Source organism: Orbicella franksi, chromosome 6 (genome assembly GCF_964199315.1).
Source record: "Orbicella franksi chromosome 6, jaOrbFran1.1, whole genome shotgun sequence".
Lineage (NCBI taxonomy): Eukaryota > Metazoa > Cnidaria > Anthozoa > Scleractinia > Merulinidae > Orbicella > Orbicella franksi.
This window is the reverse complement of record NC_138150.1, coordinates 6358050-6379819: the sequence shown is the minus strand read 5'-3', so window position 1 is coordinate 6379819 and position 21770 is coordinate 6358050. Positions and strand designations below refer to the sequence as shown.

Genomic DNA, 21770 nt, shown 5'->3' with positions numbered 1-21770 from the left:
GGGGGGGGGGCTTACAAGTGAGCACCAGAGGCGCTAACTTGTAGGGGGTCTGGAGATATTATTAGGGGAGGGGAGTCTCCGCCGTCCCTGATTGATCAGTGCTCAATATCAGAAGATTGGACATTAACTATAGGAACTTGTCGACACTACTAGGTTTACCATGGCGGCACTCGACGAGATAATCTTTGAAAAGAAGTCATTAAGTTTAATGCGTGGCTTAAACCCCGCAGATTGCCAGTTTCTTCGGCACACCCTACCTTTAAAGTAGTTTATGTTAATGTAACACCTGCGGTAAAGTTGCTCCATCTAACTGAGATTGATTTATTTGATTTAAAATGCCTTGTTACCTACTGTCGCGTAAACTCAATTTCGCGAAGATGGAAGAGCCAGAAAATTTCTCGAGTAGCAATAACGTAACCTAGGTCCCAGTCTACATTGATCCTGTGATATCACGGTCAGACCCTGACATGTGATGAAGCAAAATTCGGACTATACGCTAATATATTAACACAGTGACCGGCACTGTAACAAGTTACCACAAAGTCGAAACTGTAGCTTCCTTATTCTCAAAACCCGGGAAATAAGGATTAGTAAATGATGCCAATTCTCTGCCATCTTTTGTCACGACTTTGAGTAATTTATAAATAGTCCTTTAAAAATATACTTTTGTACTTCTAAATAACTGTGCGATTACTACCAACCAAGGCCGCCCGACAAAATTTTCTACAAATTTAACTTATAAAAATCGTGGAGGTTGACAAAAGTTTTCCAACGAATTATGCATGTAATAAAGCTGTACATTACAAAGGAAGTTCAGATTTGTGGTCCTTTTGATTAGTAACTACTTTAAAACTTTTAACATTTCAGTGGTCAATTTGCAAAGAATTCCTTGGTCGGAGTAGTCGCAATGTAACAGAACACTACAGCTAGTCAAACCCATCTAGGTGACCTAATGCTGAGATTGGTTAAAATTATAAGACTTGGTACTATTTTATCTTAGCACGTAGCTTTTTTCACAGCAAAACAGAGTTCTGTACCTCTTGGTCGTGAAGAAACCGATTGGTGAGCTGAAGTGGCTACCAATACCATCTGGGTATCTCAGACGACGTTCAAACAGTTCTTAACCCTATACGCCATTATACCCCGCTGGGATGGGTTTTCCTTGACGAAGGAACTTCCGAGATGTATCGTTTTAATCTTCCCGCGTAGATCTATGGAACGGTAGGTTATGACGATCGCTTGCTATCTGATGTAACGAGACGCCAAACTCGGCTTCTGAATCCACATTCTATTCTCCACGCATTACCTGTTCCATGGACGATACCTCGCTCACACCGCTGATTGGCAGCTACAAAATAACTCTCGAACGCCATCACCCGCTGAATTTTCTTGGGTTAAGTTATTGTTGTTCGCGTTGCTTTCGCTATAATCATCACTTTCGTCTTCCAGGACACCATTCTGAAGAACCTGCACTAACTTCGATTCCCACCGAGATCTATCCCAGATGCTTGTATAGTCGATATATGATCTTTCTAATAACGGTTCACTCAATACTTCAGTGACATTTACGCCATCGTATTTAATCACAATTAAGCAGTCATCACCTTGGGTCATGAGTCTGTGCTGAGCTTGATTCATTTCATATTGGCATGGCTCACTGTTTTTGAAATTTTCGGATACAACAGCAATGATCTTGAAGCTGTTATACACACTTTTTACAATGGTTCTTCTGAACACCTCTCCTGGTGGAAAGTCCTTCCAGTGTATGCAATATTTGAAGCCGTAGTGCTCAAGTATTGGGATAAGAATGTTTCTGACAAAGTCGTGGTCAATCGAGCTGTAGATGATAAATGCGTGGTATTTAAATCCTGTGGACAAAGAAGGAAAATCATGAACCATTTGATAAAATCATCCTTCAATCTCGAACAAAAATGCTGACGTCAGCATTTTTCTCAAAAATGAGGGAATGATAATTCTTAACAGTTTTCCTTATTATTCGCCTTTACATAAAAAAGCAGACACATACATAAAGATCTTCAGACTACGTGGTAAATGGTAATATAAAAACCACTTTTGGTAAGTTTTCAATGAAAACATCTTCGCAACCGCGCTTTTAGCGTCCCTGACAGCTCTCTTATGGTTAAGCCAAATTATAATCTAAACACTTTTCCGCACAACCAGTAACTAATCACGTTTTTAATAGGCTTGCCACTTCCATTTCATAACGTAAAATGTAGGGGTAACCACGAGTTTTTAAAAGTTAAAATGAGCTGTTTTCATCTTTTTTGAAAACTTTTTCTGTGCCCATTGCAATTTTTCATGTCTTTTCCCCAGTGAGACAAACATTGACACCGCGCGCGCGTACAATGCCATCTGCAGGTACATGTTTACTGTTGGATTTCAGCATAATTTTCTGCGTATAATAGCTGTTTTTTTTAGCTGGAAACCTTTAACAGTTAGTGGTTAGCGATATACTGCTATTTTGGTGTTCCTGGTTTAAGTACAAGTTCATAATACTTGATTTGGTCACAGCAGGAAAATATTTCCTTCATTTTCGTTGCGTACATGTAAGCTTGCGTGGCGTGTAAACCATACATTGCGTGATGTGCTGAACGTGTGCACACTAACAACAGTAGGCACCGTCCTTAATGAAGTGACCCAATAATGACCTATGGTGAATTTAATGAAGCGAATCAATAACTAGTGTCGCATATTTCAGGCTGGCAAGAAATTAGACTTACGAGGCGGCTCTGTAGTCGGTGATGGAGACGGTTTTCTTCGTCGACAATGACGAACCAGCAGCAGAGTTATCAAGAGCAAAAAGACTCCACCCACGCTACTAAACACAGTGGTTATAAGGATAGAATTTCCTGAAGCAAAACAAACAACAATCAGATCTTTCTAGTCTGTAAAAGAGGTTTACTCCAAACCAGTGGTATCATCTAGGTAAACCTATTGGAGCAGCAACCCGCTTGACCTCTTTAATGTCTTCTCAGTTTAATATCATTTTTGTTTCCAATACGGTAATTTAACCCGAAGGGTTGCGATGAACCACATTTCTAACCAAGGTCAATACTTACTTGGTGGTGGTGTAGTAGATGTACCTATGGAAGAGAGAAATAGAGGTGGTATAGATTAGAACATACCTATCTTCTTAAAGCCCTGGCCAAACGGACTCGCAAGCGGTCGCAAGTAGCCGCAAGTAGTCGCAAGTTGAACTTGCGTTGAACGCGCGTAGAGCCGCGCGTCGAGTTTTTCCTTTCGCTCAAATTTACGCGCGGCGAGAATGCGGAAAAGCTCTTCGAACGGAAACGCTTGCTACGCAGGCTAACTTGCATTGGGTGGCCAAACGGAAGCGCAAGTTTCCTCGCAAGAACACACAAGTCGCAAAAACCCATCTCAAGACAGACATATCCTGTATTTTATTGACTTATAATAGGTTAATGGACGTCACTCAACTTGCGCTGACCTGGGTTGGATGGCCAAACGGTGCAAAACGTGGGTTGACTAGCGTGCGAATTTGATTTCGACCAAAGTGAGCGCAGGTCAACGCAAGTGCACGCGAATATTTTTGTTACCAATTACAAGAACAACCCAGCGACACAGTGGAAAGATGTCAGGCTCTGGGTAAACCATGTAAAGGTCTTTTAGGAACAACAGTTTCAACGAAACTACAGTCAGAAGATCAATACTTACTTGATGGTGGTGTAGTAGATGTACCTATAGAGGAGACAAATAGAATTGGTATAGATTAGAACATAACCATCTTTGAGACCTGGCCAACAGGAGTCGCAAGTAGACTCAAGTCTTCAACTTGCGTCCACTTGCGAGTCCGTTTGGCCAGGGTTTCATGATTTGACTACATTTTTATTTGAGTTATTGTTGACCTGCAGACCCTCAGCTGCCTGGAAACGTTAAAGATGAAACCAATAGTAGATAATTAGGTGGTACCAATAGTGATATGCGATAAAGGACTGTTCAGGAAAACTCAACATGCATCTGTATGTATTTGGGCACAAAGGACTTAGAAAGGTTAGAGATCTCATTCATAAAATGGAGCGAGTACGAGGTGTAAAAGCGAAACATGTGGCTAACTACTCAGTCGTAAATCCACCAGCAAATCCCGAAGTAATTATACGGCGGAACCCCGTTAATCCGGTCGCCAACGGGCCACAAAAGTCGAACCAGAATCAAGTGACCGTAACAACGAGGTGGCCGTATTAACGGAGTGGCTGTGAGGCCGGGTTCCACTGTGCTAAGCAAGGTGTGGAATGAGTTGAAGTGACGAAGGTAATCCGCTCAAGGTTCCCTCAGCTTTCTCTTTTGGAAAGTCGGAGCTTGTAAAAGCAGCGAAGAAGAAACTACAGATTTATAGTTAAAATATTGGAAATGGGTATAGTGCTCCCATCGAATTCTGGTGACAGGTGTCGATAATTGCGAGCAATTTTCGAACACCGTACACCATGAGGTACTTTCAGTTCAGTGAAATCATTGCTAATAATGTAAAAAACTGGGTATGTGACTTACATCCTGCTGAAAAGTCGAAATTATGCATGACTTCTCCCGCTTCTCTCGGAAATGGATATGCAGAGACCTAATTATACAGAAAATAGTTAGATCACAGTTCACTTTGTAATATACTTACAATACTTATTCAAAGACGTCTTCAGTTGTAAATTACAGCCTTGTTGTGCTTTCACGTATTACTGCAATAACGATGCTATGCGCGCTGTTGTTGGTTTAAGACAAACCTGGCGCTCATGTAATAGACCATATTCGTATTCTCGGTATTCTTGTATTCAATAGCCAGTCACAGGTTCAAAGTTGTAAAGCGGGTGCAAATTTAAATTATTCCAAGACAACCGAAAATGATTGAAAGGTTTCCGAATTTCCGGTTTACAACTTCGTTGAAATTATACATTATTAACATGTACAACTTATTGTTGATCTATACTGTTTTTAACCCAAGAATCGGGGACATCCCTTTGCAGCTAACTATAAAAGATATAAGTCCATGCACCACTTACACTGACGGATATTGATTGTGGAGGTTTCCAACCATGTGAGGAATCCACTATGTAAGATGTTTGGTTCTGCAATGATATTTAATAATACAACCACACTTAAGCTTTTTCCATCGAGATAGATGTACAGTTTAGTCAATGTAGTTTTTGTCTTACTAGGAGTTGATAAACAGAGAGGTGAGTGTTCTGACTCTTTTGAATCCTTAATTGAAAGCTATTTTTAGATTACGTAATTGATGGTTTACAACCAGTCCCGAGAAATACAAATGAGAAAGACATAGCGGCCATGTTGGATGAAATATATATGTTATTGGCCGGCTGGGAGGTCCGTATAGTGAAAAACTGTGACCTCGGGCTTGAAAATGCTGCCCGAGGCCGCAGGCCAACACGACGGATTCCGCTCGCTGTGGCGGTCCGGATGGGAAAATTCCGCCCGCTACAGGAACCAATCAGATTGCAGGATTTGTTGAATTCCGCCCGCTCACGAGCTGAGAAAAAGATAATTTAGAAATATTTTAATAATGTAATCCAATATGGTGGCGAAGACGTCACGTGAATGTTCGAAATTGGTCGCGTGGATAAAAGCATAATTTTGCTGCTTTATATTTCATTTACCTTTGGCAATTTGAAACATTTTATCGCTGTGTCGTAACCCACGTGTTTTGGGACGTCTCCAAAATAAAAGGCAAGGAAGTATCCAGTCCAAGTGACTGTAGAATCTGCAGGTCAGAACCACAAGAGATAATGCTTTAATTGCACTAGTTTACCAATGATCAAATTAGAGAATGCAGTAGGACCCCGACCTTGGGAGGATATACTTTTTCAGTCACTACCTCGAATCCCCGACATCTCGAATTATTTTTCGAGGTAGCGAGATTCAACTGAACATTGCACAGCACTTTAATGAAGATACCTATAGATATTTATAGACACCCAATTCTCAGTCAGTGAGTGGCTCCGTGACCCTCTTTCCGTTCCCAAAGGGAAACAGGAACATTCGAAGCCAATAGGCTATTATATGAAAGAAGGTTGTAGTGAGGGCTTTTATCAGCTGATTTAATGTTTGCGTAATTTTGAAGTGTCGCCTGCAAGTAATGCCCTTGTTTGCATTTTCTCGACATGCGATCATTGGACACATTACACAAAGAAAACTTGACATCAAAACACGTGCTTTTGATGTGGACATACTTGTTAGAGGCGTCCATGAAATATTTGCAAACCAATCTCCGTTACTTCTTTCAAAGAAACATCCGTCGACATTCGATGAATACCACTTGAGGTCACCATATTCTTCTAACGAGCAATCTAAAGGAAACGTAAATTGGGATTAGTATTTTACTTTTATCAGGGTTCAAGTTGTAGCAGTTCGTTTTAATAAACTATGCTTCCAGAGCTAACATTTTGTTGGGTAATCTGGGATAATCTCCGTTTCGTCAATGAAAGATTTACTTGTGCATGCTATGAAAACCAATTCTTCTTGGTAGAGAAAGTCTTCATAGACCACGGATTTTCTTCTTGCTAACAAAAACGATGCTGATATTAGCTGAAAACAACGGCTAACTGTATACTGGTTAACTAGAGGTAACACTGATCATTAAAACTCACTTGATTTCCTGGATGTGGTTGGTGGAAAAGCACCTAAAGCAGTAGAGATAGTGAATCAGTTAAAGAAAGCCTGTTCAAGTATCGATACGTGTTACATTAAGACGGCATAACATTAAAGACGTTTACCACAAAAATACTATGAAGTAGTCTGTCAAGTCTGTAAAGTGTTATTGTTTTAGTGAATGCCGGAAGAGTTTTCCTTTGACTTACCTGTTGTGTTGACCTTAGTAGGTGGGGTAGTCACTGTAAAAGACAAACAATAACAGTGTAAGATCAAAACCAGGGCAAAGCGCACGTTTCGCGGTGAATTTTGCCTCTAAACATTTCAAGCTGCTATATCTTGTGATCAAATGTTCCTGATTGAACCGAGTAATGTAACATGTTTTGCAATCGCTAAGCAAACGTCAAGTGTGGATGTATGCATTTTTCTCTCGCAGTCAGGCGCTGCAACATCAAAGTATAATGACCAGGCGAGCGACAGTAACAAAGGCTTAGTTTTGGACAAAAATGTCTCAGATACTAGTTGTCAAGTCAAGTCAAGTCAAGTCAAACTTTATTTTGGCAGGCTGGCCTCATCAGCCATTGGCTGGTATCAGCAGGGGCCCTAAGTAAGTTATGACTACTAATAAAAATTTTAAATATGTACAAGAGCTTTTAAAGCGGATAAAAGGGAAACCAAATCATATTCTCTTGGGGAAACTTAAAAATATAAATGGTCAAAAATTTAAAGATTAAGAAGAAACTTGCCGAATAAAACCGCTTGTTCTCGAAAACCAAAGCTGAATGTCTTTTTGAAATTACATGGTAAACTACATAATATCAATGTTGTAATTTATAACAAATTACAAGTTCTGTTGAAAGAATGCAACTTACGGGCAGGTGGCGTATACGGTGTTATGTCTACATTGTCTTCATTTGGAGAATAAGGAAGAGCGACAACCTTCAAGAAATTTGAAATGAACGTTGACAGAATCAGACTCATCTTGCTTGGTACAATTATAAAAATAACAATTCCCACTTTAAAAATATTCAGCTGCTACAATATAACAAAAACAACTGTTGTTAGCAACGTTCAACCTATTTTCGCATCACAAACTAGATAATCCTCGACAATAGAAACATCTAGACAACACACGACGTTTATACGTGAAAGAAAAGTTGGGAAAGATTCTCTAGAAATTATATATTATACACCAATACTACAAAATACAAGTTAACACAAAAAAAGAACCAAACCACAGTTCCAACATTAAATAGAGTGTGTTCACGTGACGTCATCAAATTCTCAAATCCAAAACTAAAGAGCCCCTAAAGGTTTTATCCTCATCAGGCATAAGAGGCACTAAATTTATATCTGTTAACAACTTTCCAACTCAATAGCGTCCTTCGTTTGGAAACCAGCGCGTTCTGAATTTCGGAGTTAGAGCGGTGCGTAAGATGAAGCTAAGATCGCGTTTGTCGAAAAATATACACTTATCTCGGGATTTTTAGCCATTTTAGGAGTTAACGTATTGGGAAAAGTGCTTGTATAAATGTATTTTGGTTCGGTTCACATAATCAGTTTTCTAGATAGCCAAAGTAAGTTCCAGATGTTTACACTATTTTCCAGCCGCCATATTGGAGGACTAAGGAGGTCCTCCAACATGGCGGCTCCATACTAGGCTCTATAATTTTGCGCGGAACATTTCGACGGATATCTCAACTTTGGGACAACGTACACACCTTAAACTTGGAGAACTGTCTTTTTTATTTATCGTCTATAACATCACAATTTCTTGAATTTATCCACTGAATGGTTTTTGATTTTATTTTTTATTGCGCGACAATGAATACACTCTATAGAGGAGTTCACGCTATAAGGGGCATTATGGGTAATCAGGGCAAGATTGCAAAGAAACGAAGCGGCAAAATATGCGTTTTTCTTCATATTTCCGTTCTGAGTTTCATTTTCGAGAGGAAACTGTTACTGTAAATAGAGAAACCCCATTTCTACATTTACTGGCGTTTTTGGATCGATTGAGCTAGGCATTAACCTACTTATCAGAGTAACGGAGATGTTATTTTCGTGGTTTGAGCGACTAAGAATTGATCAAATTATTCGGTTTTAACCGTAAAAAAAATTCCTACGCCCACAACAATCTGACTCGATCGGCTCAAAAACGCTGGTAAACTTAGAAAAGGGGTTTCTCCGTCTACAGTGTATGTTCCGTCTCCAAATGTGAAATCAGAACGGAAATATAAAGATAAACATTTGTTTTAAGACTTTGCTTCTTTGTAAATGTGCTCTGATTACGCATAATGCCCCTTAGAGCGTGCACTACTCTATTCATAAACTGGTAAGAAGAGAGAGTAGTGTGATTCATTACTCACCCTTAAATAAATGGGACTAGGATATTCGTAATCATGTGAAGAGATGTTAATGTTTAGAAAAGTAAGATTCTGAAACAAAAAGAGAGGAAAAAAATTAAGACCTGTTATGAAATAAGAACTTTTCAGTATGTCCATACATAATTTACAAGCAGTAGAAAACGTTTGCAGAAATTTCCCAAATGATCACGGTGACGACTCTGTCATAAAAATGTTCCACTGATGGAAATTGGTTCCCTAGGGCGGATCCAGGGGAAGAGGGTTCGGGGGCCTCGTAATTGGTCAAACCCCCTGAATTTAAAAAAAAAAATGAGACATTATAACACGCCGACTTGGCCTCTGAGAATGTCGAATATCCCATTTCCGAGGATCTTAATTTTCAAAATTCCCCACAGGGATCCGCCTTCGGCGATCCGCATCACGAGCCCACTTCTCTAAAATCATGTATCTCCCCCCCCCCCCCCCCCCCCAATGTGCGTCGCGTGTCTTACATTCCTTCAGCAAGATGCTAACACTAAATAGCCCTTTTCACGGTTACCTTTGCTCATTTGCATTACAATAAAATGTAGCATGTATGTGAGGCAATTTCGGGCTATTTTGCAGTTTTAGCCCGAAATTGTCTCGCATCCACGTTGGATTACATCGTAATGCAAATGAGAAAAACTAACCGTGAAAAGGGCTATTGCACGTTAATGTCGCGCTTCACTGCGATAATACTACTTGTTAAATTTAAGGCTTAACCTTATCTTTTGAAAGTGAATGTAACCGTATTATATGAGAAAAGTTTGACTAAATCAATCGTTGAAACGAGTTTGATGTCGAACAAGATGTTGACCAACTAGGACCTCTATGACCGATCCACCCCGGTGAGAGGAACCTCCTCACTAAAGATTTAGCTGCTATTGTAACCAAGGAAACACACTTGAACTCAATAGAGTAATTGAACCCAAAATACCAAACCACAAAATAGCACATTTCAATAAAACCCTGGTATAACTACATATTTCGTTTCACACATATATTTGCGTGGTGGTTACTTTGTTATCCCATATTAAAACAAAGCGAGATCCGTGGTAATTTTTTTTTTTTTTTGCTAAAATTTTCCACCTAAGGATTTTGCCGTGTTTTCTCACTTACTTTAGGATGCACAGAGCAGATTATTGGCACTGGAGATAACCGATCAATTTTAGAAGTCAGGACTAAGAGTCTAACCATAATCTCAGTCCAGTTTCCATAGGATTCTGCAATAGATTACAAAAATAACATTTGATTAAAGTTAAACTAGAAGGCAACTTTGACAGGCGAAGGATAGCACTCGTCTTTATTGTGAAACTTATGGGTAACCTAACCGTCGGCTGCAAACTTTGAAAGAAACCCTTTTTTAAAACCTTTTTTTAATCTTATAATCTTATAACCTAGCTTCAGCCAAGGTCCAGTGCAACTTTCTTAAACAATAATTTTAAGCTGCCTAAAGCATAACCACTGAGTACAGAGCACCATTCGGTGCCATTTTTGCTCACCCTTGTGGGAATTCCTTACAAGACCAAAAGTGACAGATTTGTGGCTCGAGCGACGTAGATTGATACCTCACTCCGCAATGTCTTTTCATGAACTGTTTGTAAATTCTCAATTTTTTTTTACCAATCCTAGTATGTAAATATAAATCAAAATCACTTACCATTCAAAGCTGTCCAAGACGCGTTCACATACCAATAACTAGTGTTTTCATACTGTCCAAAGGTTACATTGACCACGCTCGGAGTCCAGTCTTCAGACTGGTCTGGTGACGAGTCTCTGCATCCTAAAATACGAAGTTGAAGTTCAATAAAAGTGTTTGAGCGCTCTGATCCAAAAATTGGAAGATTTGATCACTTAAAGTCTAATCCTCTTTCCTCGACTTAAAATTTCTCTCACAGCTTATTATAGCAAAACCTAATATATCGATCACGTTGGAAAATTGAACACGCGGATTAATCACGGAGGACACTGGTGAACTAACGACAAAAATACTACAACGTATAAAAAGAATAAGTAAACGCTAATATTACGAGTCAATTAAACGAGGTTCAGCTTGACACCTCTTATTGAGAACATCGCACTCTAACCTGGCTTCTGACCATGACTATACTTGTGACCATATCTGAACGTGTTCTACTGTGGCTTATTCGCGTTGCAGATTTATGCAGATTTACAATTTTCTTCCGCCCAACGAATTGCAGTCGTGATAGCAAAATTTCTGTGCTAACCTAATTTTAGCAATAAACCGGGTTTTCTTTAGATTTGGTTGAAAAAGTCGTCTGACAACGTCTATGGTTGGTGATTTACGCTTACCAGGAACGGGTTTTAGAGCTTTACGGATGCGTTGCTTGAAGACGATTGCAGTCTGAGCTTCTTGATCTGTTATTGAAAACATACACGGTAGCATAACTCTAACCAACTAGTGATCAATATCCAACTTCTCTTATCACTGTCAATACATTTTCAACCAGACAGGTGATGGGAATATCAAAAATCAGTCAATACATCAGTACATACTAACAGACATTAAATACTCTAAATTGACATTCTAAAGAAATGTATGGCAGTAAATGAGGGTGCTATATTCAATATTAGTAGCGTTCTATCACGAATGCCGTAGCGTAGCAGTGTGCGGTTGTTACCTAAATGACAGTCGCATATTTGCGTTTTCGAAGTGTCTGTAAAGAAGATCTGGATAAAGTTTTGAACGACTAGTAGATTTATACTAAATCAATTTGATTATTCGCTCTCGATTTCTATGCGTGATGGAAATCTCGAGCTCATAATCTAGTGGTTAATAGATTAATATTGGGCTTTGAAAGCTCTGGACTAAATTATGAGTAATAAGTCGAGAAATGAACAGACGATTGGTTTGCTAGTATAGTGGATGGAAATTTAATCAAGGAATATTTCAAACATTGTTTTCTAGGTGGAAAATTTGGATAATGTACAGAGGTTATCAAGGCACGTAGTCAATTTGTTAATATTCAAAAGATGGCCAAAGAAATGTCTCCAAAACTAAGGATAACATGGATTTATCTAAATAGGGTTAAAAAGGTCTTATCATTTATTTTTGATACGGCGTTCAGTGGATTTTCTCGAAGATATACTATCTCTGTTTAAACACTATATTGAAAATGAGAAGCTGAAGCGGTGACAATATGGTATATTACCTTGGTTATTCCGGTTGATGCAGTTTCTATAGCAAGAGAATGTCGATACCTACAGGATGAAGAAAAAAAAAGAATAATAATAATAATCCAACATGACTTACTACAAATTCAATTACTAGGATTTTTTATTCAGTGGTTCCTTGTGTAGATGTGCTGCCATAGCCTTAGTGAGAAAAAAATTCAGCCAATCACCTCTTACTAAGTACACTTAAGGTTACAGTATACCTTCAGGGGTGTCTCGCGCGCAAGCGATGTAGCGCGTGCAGTTTAAGCTGTAGATACCTAAACCCCTATATCAAATTAAAGCTTATGGAGCTGGCTATCAAACTATACCAAGAATTTTGAAAGAAAATGAATTGTCGAATTTTTCACGACCACTAAATGCGAGCGCCCGAATCACCTTTCGAAAGCTACAAGTCAAAGCGAATTTCGTTTTTCGCCAATTTAATTTTTTCCTCGGTTTCAGGGCCCAAAGCGCTTAAAAAACGTGTCTGCGTTTTGGCATATTCAATTGCAGTAAAAAGTTACAGAACATTTTCGAAATAGGATTAAAAAAATGTGGAGTGATCGTACAAAAATCGCTCTCGAAGAAAAAGTATCTCGAAATTAACAATTCCCAGACACGCTTTTGTAGTTTATATGTTAAACTAGCCACTGTCCAAATTTAAGAGCAATTGAACAAAATCCCTTTGAGTTATAACTCTTTAAAGTGTCTGCTTCAAGTGAAAAAATTTATTCGAGAAAACAGCGCTAAGAAAAATTTTATGCTTCGCAAACAAACTCCGCCCACAAACGCCTTCAACTGGGTTCTCAGATAACTAAGCCAATCAGTGCAGGGAAAGTTTACTACCGTTAACCTCCTGGTGAAATTTACGCGCGAATCTCTAAAAAACTCTTGTGTTTAGCAATGCGCTCAAGGAACCGAAGGCAGAGAGATAATTTTTCTGTAGCTCGGTTTTTCTTGAAGCTGGTCTGGCAAAATGGGGAAGACTAAAAAGGATACGAACGCTAGAGTGGCTGAGCGAAGGAAACAAACAAAAGAAAGCGCAGAGAGCAACTCTGTGTGGGCAACTGTGCATGGATAATATTTCAAATGGTCTCAATGAGTCCGACGATTCGTCGATATCGGACTCAGCATCCCTGTTATTGCTGTCAAGTTCCGAAATTTTTACAGAACCTTTCTTTTCTCTTACCACGAATATTTGCCCGCCTTATACGATAACTATAGCTTCATCCGCGTGGCGAACTATCGCTTCTTCACTCATTGATGTATTTTCATTCGTTCTTCGCTGTTTTCGCTTTTTCGAACTGGTCCATGGTTTAAACGTGGTCTATGTTTACTTTTAACCTAATAGAGACACGTCTAATACCAAAAATGCTGGGTAGTCAGAACAACAATGCTGATAAACTGAGTAGTCAATTCGTGACATCCATAGAGGTAATTCCCGCGAAAATCGTCTCGGTTGATTGCATACGCACCATAGGGCTGTCAATCAAGAGGTAAACTTTTACTTCCGGTGAAAACGTAAAACCGCCATTTCTCCGCCAATATTTAGCCTTTTTCAAATTTTTTTTTCAGAAATTAGAGATTATTCTTCGACAACTATTTTGACCCAAAAATCCAAATTTGAAGAAAATTGCCGACCCGAAGGTATCACTTCACTTCACTTAGCTTCTTTGTGCCTCGTGGCACATAAGGCCTCCACAGAATGCCTCTAATTTTCTCTGTTGGCTGCAGCAGCTCTTGCCTCATCCCATGTACGCCATCCTGCGCTGTTCCTCTCTCTCTCAACTGTTCTTCGCCAGGTAGTCTTAGGCCTTCCTCTCTTCCTTTTTCCTTCAGGTGTCCATGATAGGGCTATGTTGGTATGGCTGTTTCTGTTTTGTCGTAAGACATGCCCTATCATCTTCCATCTTCTCCTCTTAACCTCTTCACTAAGGAACTTCGTCTCTGCCTTCTCAAGGAGCTCTCTAGTGGTAACGTGATCTTGCCATTTTATTTTGAGAATCTTCCTGAGGCATTTGTTGTGAAACACATCTATTCGTTGGTCATCTCCCATGTTCATCTTCCATGTCTCACATCCATACAGTAGTACCGGTACAACTAAGGTTTTAAACAGTCTAAGCTTGGTCCTCTTCATGATGTTCCTTGAGTTCCATATTCTATTGAGTCTGGCAAATGTCCCTCTCGCCTTGGACAGCCTGTTTTTCAGATCTTTCATTCCTCCTCCCTCCTTACAAATGGTAGCCCCCAGATAATTAAACTCCTCAATTTCGCCGATATCTTGCCCATCTACTGCAACCTTCTCCTGACTCTTCCCGTTGATCCTCATCACCTTTGTCTTTCCTTTGTTGATTTTCAGCCCGACCCGTCTTGCTTCCTCATTCATTTTAGTAGTCTTGTTCTGTATATGCTGTTTAGTAGAAGACAAAAGCGCCACATCATCTGCAAAATCTAAATCATCGAGTTTAGATGTAAAGTTCCACCTGATTCCGTTTTCTCCTTTTCCTACAGTCCTTCTCATAATCCAATCCATAGCTATCAAGAATAGAAATCCAGACATATTGCATCCTTGCTTGACGCCTGTTTTGATGCTGAACCACTCACATGCTTCTGCCTGATCTTCTACAGCACAATTGAAGTCTTCATAGAACACTTCTACCATCCTTACTATCTTGTTCGGGATTCCATATTTCCGCATAATTAACCATAGACTTTCACGGTGGATGGAATCAAATGCTTTTTCAAAGTCTATGAAGTTAATATATAAGCTTGCCTGCCACTCGTTTGCTTGTTCAATGATGTTCCTTAATATGAAAATCTGTTCTGTTGTTCCCCTGCCTTTTCTATACCCTGCTTGCTCGTTCCTCAGTCTGATATCAACTCCATTCTGTATTCGATCAATCACAATCCGTCCAAGTATTTTGCCGACTACTGAAAGTAGAGTAATTCCCCTCCAGTTCTTACATTCTTTGAGGTTTCCCTTCTTTGGCAATTTGATGATCAACCCTCTTTTCCATTTGTCCGGGATCTTTTCATGTTTCCATACTTTCTTCAGTAGCTGATGCACTTTCGTTGCCGAGAATTCCTTGTGCGCCTTTAACAATTCAGCCGTGATGGAGTCGACGCCTGGAGATTTCCCATTCTTTAAACGCTCAATTGCTACTTTTATCTCGCCAATTGTTGGTTCAGTGATCGCGATTTCTTCAATCAATTCGCCTAGCTCAAACTCACATTCATCTTCCATTGTTATAGGATCTGTTGGTTCTTCTCTGTTCAGTACTTCTCTAAAATGCTCTGTCCATCTTGCCTGCATTTCTTTCTTTCCACTCACGAGATTACCGCTCTTATCAAGGATGGCTGTGCTGCTCTTAGGTCTTTCATTGCGTAGCACTTTCGTCAATCCGTATAATTTTCTCATTTTTTGTTTTCTTGCAGCATCCTCTGCCTCACTTGCGATGCCATCCATCCACTTCCTTTTATCACTCCTTATGCTCTTCATAACTTCTTTACTCTTTTCCTTGTATTCTGTTCTTAGTCGTTTCTTGATCCTCTCTGAACGAGTACTTAGAATCTTCTTGTTTATCTCTTTTCTTTGGTCAATAAGCGCCCATGATTCTTCTGTTATCCATGGCTTTCTTTTCTTCCTAGGACGGCCTAATACTTCATCTGCTGTTTTCGTGTATGCTTCTTCCATTATATGAAACTCCTTTTCTATCTCGTCCTCCTCCTCTCCATCCGGTGACTCCTCTTCCAATGCCTGATATCTATTCTGCAAAGTGATCATAAAGGTTTCCAAAACGTTCTTTTCTTTCAACTTGTTGGTGTCATACCTTGCCCTTATACTTCCCTGTTCTTTGGGTTGTTGTTTTCTTAGTCTTAGCTTCACTTTCATGCATACAAGATAGTGATCGCTTCCAATGTCTGCTGATCTATAGACTCTGGTGTCAATTACTGAGTTACGAAACTTCTTGTTTATCAGCACATGGTCTATTTGATTTCTCGTTTTTCCATCCGGCGATACCCAGGTGGCTTTGTGAATATCTCTATGTGGAAACCACGTTCCTGTTATTATCAGTTCATTCATATCACAAAATTCGCAAAGTCTTTCTCCATTGTCGTTCATTCTCCCAATGCCTTGTCTACCCATGATTCTCTCATAACCTCGGTTGTCTTCACCGACCTTTGCGTTCATATCACCTGTGATTACCAGCATATCATGTTCTTTTTTGTTATTCAACACATCCTGTAGTCTCTCGTAGAATTCGTCCTTTACAGACTCTTCTGCATCCTCTATTGGTGCATATACATGTACAATCGTCATCTTAACATGCTTGGAATAGAACCTGGCTGTAATTATCCTTTCGCTTATTGGTGTCCAATCTATGAGTGATCTTGCTGCGAATCTGGTCATCAGTATTCCTACTCCACCTCTGTGGTTGTCATCTTCTCTGCCAGAGTATATGATAGTGTCTCCCCCCTCCAGTACTGCTTTTCCTTGTCCTGTCCAATGTGTCTCACTAATTCCCATGATTTCAATACCTCTCTTCTTCATCTCTCTTGATGCCTGTGCTATGTTTCCACTCTGGTATAGCGTTCTCACGTTCCAGTTTCCTATCTTCATGACGTTCTTTGGGTGGACTGGTGATCTCATCTGCCCAAGGGCCTCCGTTTGGCTTTCACCCCCATGCGTCATCGATCCTCTCATGGTGTGAGGAGTGACCACGACGTCCCCCAGATCATTTGAAATTATTCTGCTTCTGGTTTCGGTAATAATATGTTTTTTACAGGAGCGGGTTATCAGCCCGCAGCCCAACCCCCAACCTGGAGGACCAGGGAGCCTCTTCGTCTGACCCCTACCCTTTGACCTGTTCGGCATGGGTGACCCTACCAGGTGCACATGGCACCCGCCGACATAGCTCTAGGGGTCACTGGGGCACGCAAACCACTCCACCACGATCAGGTGATGACTCCATGGAGTGGGACCCGAAGGTATACTGTAACCTTAAGCTGAACTGGAAATAGTGGCACAAGGCTCGACAACTGAGCTCAAGCAAGACAATTTACAGTAACAGTACGTGGAAATGAATTTAACAAAAATATCGAAGTCCCCATTGTCAAAACATGTGTTGCTCCATAATATACTTTCTACAATTGCCTCCTTCCTCACTAATTACAAGGGATCAAGAATTTCTTTCTTTCTTTGTATTTATTTGAGGAAACAAGGATGCCTCTTCTATTTGTGAGACCTTACCGAAACATTTCAGGGAGCAACAGAATTTAATAATGGGAGAAGGATAAAATGGGAAAAAATGTGAACATTTGAAATTTATAAGGGATCAAGGGAGCATGTAACCCCCCATCCCACTCTTAATTTTGGCATGAATGCATGATATGATTGAATTAAAACGTTTAGTAGACCTTACTGCAAGCTAACTGTCACACAGTTCCCCAACTGTCAGTATGATGACAACGTTTCAAGATTCTTAACGTGTTTCGAATAACTAAGAAAAACATTATCTGCTACATATAAAATTTGTAGATTATAATGAAGTTTAATTTGGACGTTTTATTGCTTTTCGGGAAACAAATATATTTGCTTTCGTATCTGTAAGTAAATTTGAATTGCTTCATACTAGTGTACTGGACTTGGTCCAAACATTTTTCTTTCAAGTTTTAAAAGAGAAAAATAATGTAAACAATAGGTGAATTGACGACCTTTAATTGCTTCCTTTTCCGAGATAATTGTTTCCTTTTCCGAGAATCAAGAATTGTCTTTGCATTTATTAAAAAAAAAAAAAAAAAATGGAAGTGCTGTCAGAGCTTTAGGACTGTGGGAAAGTTAAAGATCAAGCAAAGAATGTCATCATGACGTGTTCCAGATGACATCCATTATAAAACATTTCAGTTTCTTTGTATAAGAAAGAAGATAAGCAAGAGATAAACAGGCGTTTTCAAAATAACATTTCTGTGAACTAAGTGGATTTCCGAGAATCTAGAATGTATTTGCATAAATTTATAACGCTAAAATTCATTTCAGGGAAATGGTTAGGTAAAAGGCGCCAATATGTCGGAAAGGTGCTTTTATTTGTATCTATACGAACTAGTTTCCACTTTTAAAAGTTTGTTCAACATTTTTAAGCGAGTTCCTGACACTTAAATACTTCTTTATTGACGTGTACGTGACGATTCGACCGTTTCAGCCATGACAAGCTCTTTGTTTACCACTAAATTATGCACACTTTGATCATCATGGAGTCGAATTTTTGACATGTTCTCACGAACATCCTACCATTAAACGTCTTAAAAATCATAGCAAGCGCCGGAATCAAAGCCAGCGAAAACTGCTGGTTCTTTTAATAGTGTTTAAATTTGACGTGTATACGTTCGTAATGAAATAGGTGTAAAGCAAAAAAAGCAAAACGAAGTTCAATAATTGCATCCAACCTTAATTGCAGGAAAGAGTCTCAGCGACAAATATTTTAAAATGCCACGGTTGATAAAATCATCTGACGTAGCGTTTTCCGAGCTCAGGAAGGAAAAATAAAGGAAGGACAAAATTTAGAGCTCGAGATTCACTTAACTGAGTACCATATTTAACTGTCCTTTGATAAACTTCGGCCAAGAATTATTTTTTATTTCGAACATTGTTAATTACGCTTCGACGCCGAGTTATGTTCACGATAATGTCTGGATATTTTTGGTGACAAATTCGAAGAATTCGATAGCGACGGCATTGCTTTTCTTGGAAACACGTTATCTTAAATGGCCTCAGTCCAATGTTGTATTCTAGACTAGGAACTAGACAAATTCGAATTTCGTCGCCGTCTCCAGCTTTTCGCAAGAACAGAAAACTAACTTTAAGTTTATTAAGTAAATATCTTACTTTATCAACATAACTGGACTACTGTAGTTAGTATGCGTGCCTGTTCGTTCGCCGGCGTTTCGTCTGAACTATCTCATATTTCTAACCGAACCTGTTGTGTGAAAGATCGAGCTACAAACTCTGCATGAGTGCAAAATCGCAAGTTTCTGCATTTAGCAGAATAGCATTTCGCTTATTACAACTGTCCCTATAAATTTCGAGTCTCGTTAACAATGATGTCTGAAAGTGAGCAACAGTGTCATTATCGAATAGTTAAAAAGCGATGAAAAAATTTTCGAACTGTTACATTTCTGCTAACAATACGAGCTTTATTTCAAAACGACTATTGATTAACTTGAAGCAACACGAAAAGTTTTTGGCGCCAGGTTCTTTTCGGGTAGAAATAAAACGATCGCGTGGGAGACGAACTCGAGCGTCGTGCACTTGGTAGTTGGTAGCGTTACTTGAAAAATTCATAGAGAACCGCCAGTCAAAGCGAAGCATTTTTCCCTTTCCGTATCACATACAAAAGTACACTCTTAAGCCCTCAACATCCTGTTCCGTATCGGGCGAATATACATTGTTGTTTTGATTTTCCGCCGTCATAATACTGCAGGTATCGTCTCATATAAACATTTCATGATGTTAATACCACATGATCACGTTTTCGCCAAAGCTTTTAAACCTTTCAATAAGTGGGAAAAGTGCAGTTCTAATAATAACAAAAAGCAACATTTGAATTTCTAGCACTCAGATTGAGACGCGGTCGCCCGGTTTTGGTAAAAGCTACAAACTCAATCAGGTTTTAACAGATCCCGCGTACGTGAGTAAATTGACCTGTTCTTCGAATGTTGTTATTAACACTAGTAACACTAGTTCATACCATTTTCAACGGAGCTACAATTGTAGATTCGTCGATGGAATATTGGTTACCATAGGTTCCCAAAAAGAACTGTTTATATCGATGATGAAATCAAGTAAAGACGACAATTCGTCTGCTTTTACCTGATCACACTTTTTGCTGTCGATTGTAGTATCTCTGTTATCGTCCGGTTTTGGCTTACGTTACTGTATCTCACTTCCATGTAGTCCGAACTCACGTTCTCCTGATAATTTGCCATGTGAGCAGTAAAATAGAGGTGCCATTGACCCAACTTCGATCTGCTCTACTTAGTCTCGACAAAATCATAGCTTCTCTCACTTCGAGGGATTACAATCTAAAACTGCTTTACAGTGCCATACTGTAGCTTAGTTATTGGGGATCTCGCTAAACTAACGATCAAAATTTGAGGCCTACCTTCGTTTTGGATCTCTTCACTGCTCGGAGAAGACATCTCCGAAGGCACAATGATTCAACATGCCTTGATCGTAGAATTTGTTGATCTGATTCCTCAACCAACACACTGACAATGAAGACAAACAGTGAAACTAGAACGATCTTGCTTAGACGACTTCTTGCTGTAGGCATTGGACTCTTAGAAAGTTTCGGCAGAAACAAGCACAACTCCAACACAAACGTTGAGCATCTTTTGTCGCCAAGCCAGGGACAGGCGCTGTCTCGTGAACACGAACCTTCTTTCACACACAGACCTGGATTATGATGTAAATTTAAGACAAAATTTATGTGTTCAGTCAGACGGTGCAAATTTATCCCGTGACCATTAACAGCATCCTGTGTTCATCGTGATCAGTGATGCAGCTCTTTGAAGCACAGGTAGTCACGTCCGATTAGTTTGGTGACTAAAAATCATTTCATTCGTAAACCGCGAATAAAGATACGAAGTAGCGCATTTCTTAGCCTCTTGAATATTAACTGCTGCTTTGTTTTCCTTTTTTCCTCTTGCAAAACAAATACTGTGAGGTCAGCGATATAAATGGAGGAAGTGCTTGAACGATGTGACCGTTCGGTTAAAATGAAATGATATCCCAGGAGCACAAGCGACAGTTAGGCGGGAAAAAGTCCAAAAAAGATAGGTCCGCTCTGTGTGTTAGCACTCTTGGGAGCTTGACATCTACGAGAGGAAAACAGGAAAGGCTACCACCACGCTGGTCCTAAGCTGGGTTGCTACAAGGCCAAATATTACTTCAACACAAAAGATTTCGATAACACAAAGGAGTCGTGCGTCGTTTACTATGAGCGAGACAAGAAGTTAAAAGCAAAGAAAAGTGCGACTAAAAAGCCTGAAAAGCGCTAGCGATAGCTGGTTTTCACATGACGTCACTAAAATTCTTACTACAAAACTATTGATCTTCCTGAGATTTTACTTAAATGATGTATAAGAGCAGCTGAAAACTAATATTCATACAAATTTTCGCTCCGAATGGGTTCTTGTTTTGTGATACACTACGCTTGAATTTCTAAGCTCTTGCGTGACGCGGCATTTACATGACGGCCTAGAGAGCTGTCATGATGGTTTAAAAAGTGACTTATTTCGGGGAACTTGGCTATCTGAACAGTTCATTTCTTAGAAAAAGTATTATTTTAATGTTTTAGAGTTCCTCGAGGGATAAATTCATGCTTTTGTAGCAAAACTCAGTGACAGAGTTTCTGTTGGTTTCCGGCCGCCATGTTAGTGCCCATGCGGACCGGATGGGCACCAAAATGGCGTCTCCATAAAAATCTCTATAAATTTGGGTAACAAATTTCTCCGCATATCTCGCATAAGAAAAATTGCTGTGACCAGAATCTTGGCGAGAGTCTTTGCATGTTTACCTTT

At 39.6% G+C, this 21770-nt stretch overlaps 1 protein-coding gene across 1 annotated transcript; it reads right to left on the bottom strand.

The window, feature by feature from the left end:
- Nucleotides 1-3: 3 nt before the first annotated feature.
- Nucleotides 4-21661, bottom strand: LOC145489084 (uncharacterized). Its single transcript, XM_081467991.1, has 17 exons — nt 20351-21661; nt 12188-12236; nt 11328-11393; nt 10675-10797; nt 10134-10237; nt 9000-9068; nt 7503-7569; nt 6840-6872; nt 6630-6662; nt 6213-6329; nt 5640-5743; nt 5028-5093; nt 4528-4594; nt 3697-3720; nt 3081-3104; nt 2742-2870; nt 4-1868 (listed from the first exon to the last, which is right to left on the bottom strand). The coding sequence occupies exons 1-17, from the start codon at nt 20519-20521 to the stop codon at nt 1330-1332; spliced, it is 1785 nt and encodes a 594-aa protein (XP_081324117.1). The 5' UTR covers nt 20522-21661; the 3' UTR covers nt 4-1329.
- Nucleotides 21662-21770: the final 109 nt, after the last annotated feature.

Bases quoted from the DNA above. Each gene is read 5' to 3' on its own strand.
- LOC145489084 (XM_081467991.1), bottom strand. From the start codon at position 20,521: ATGCCTACAGCAAGAAGTCGTCTAAGCAAGATCGTTCTAGTTTCACTG. The intron at 11,394-12,187 runs GTAATATACCAT...TTTCAATAACAG, and splicing joins CATCAACCGGAATAACCAAG to ATCAAGAAGCTCAGACTGCA. The intron at 9,069-10,133 runs GTAAGTGAGAAA...TTTTTGTTTCAG, and splicing joins TCTGCTCTGTGCATCCTAAA to AATCTTACTTTTCTAAACAT.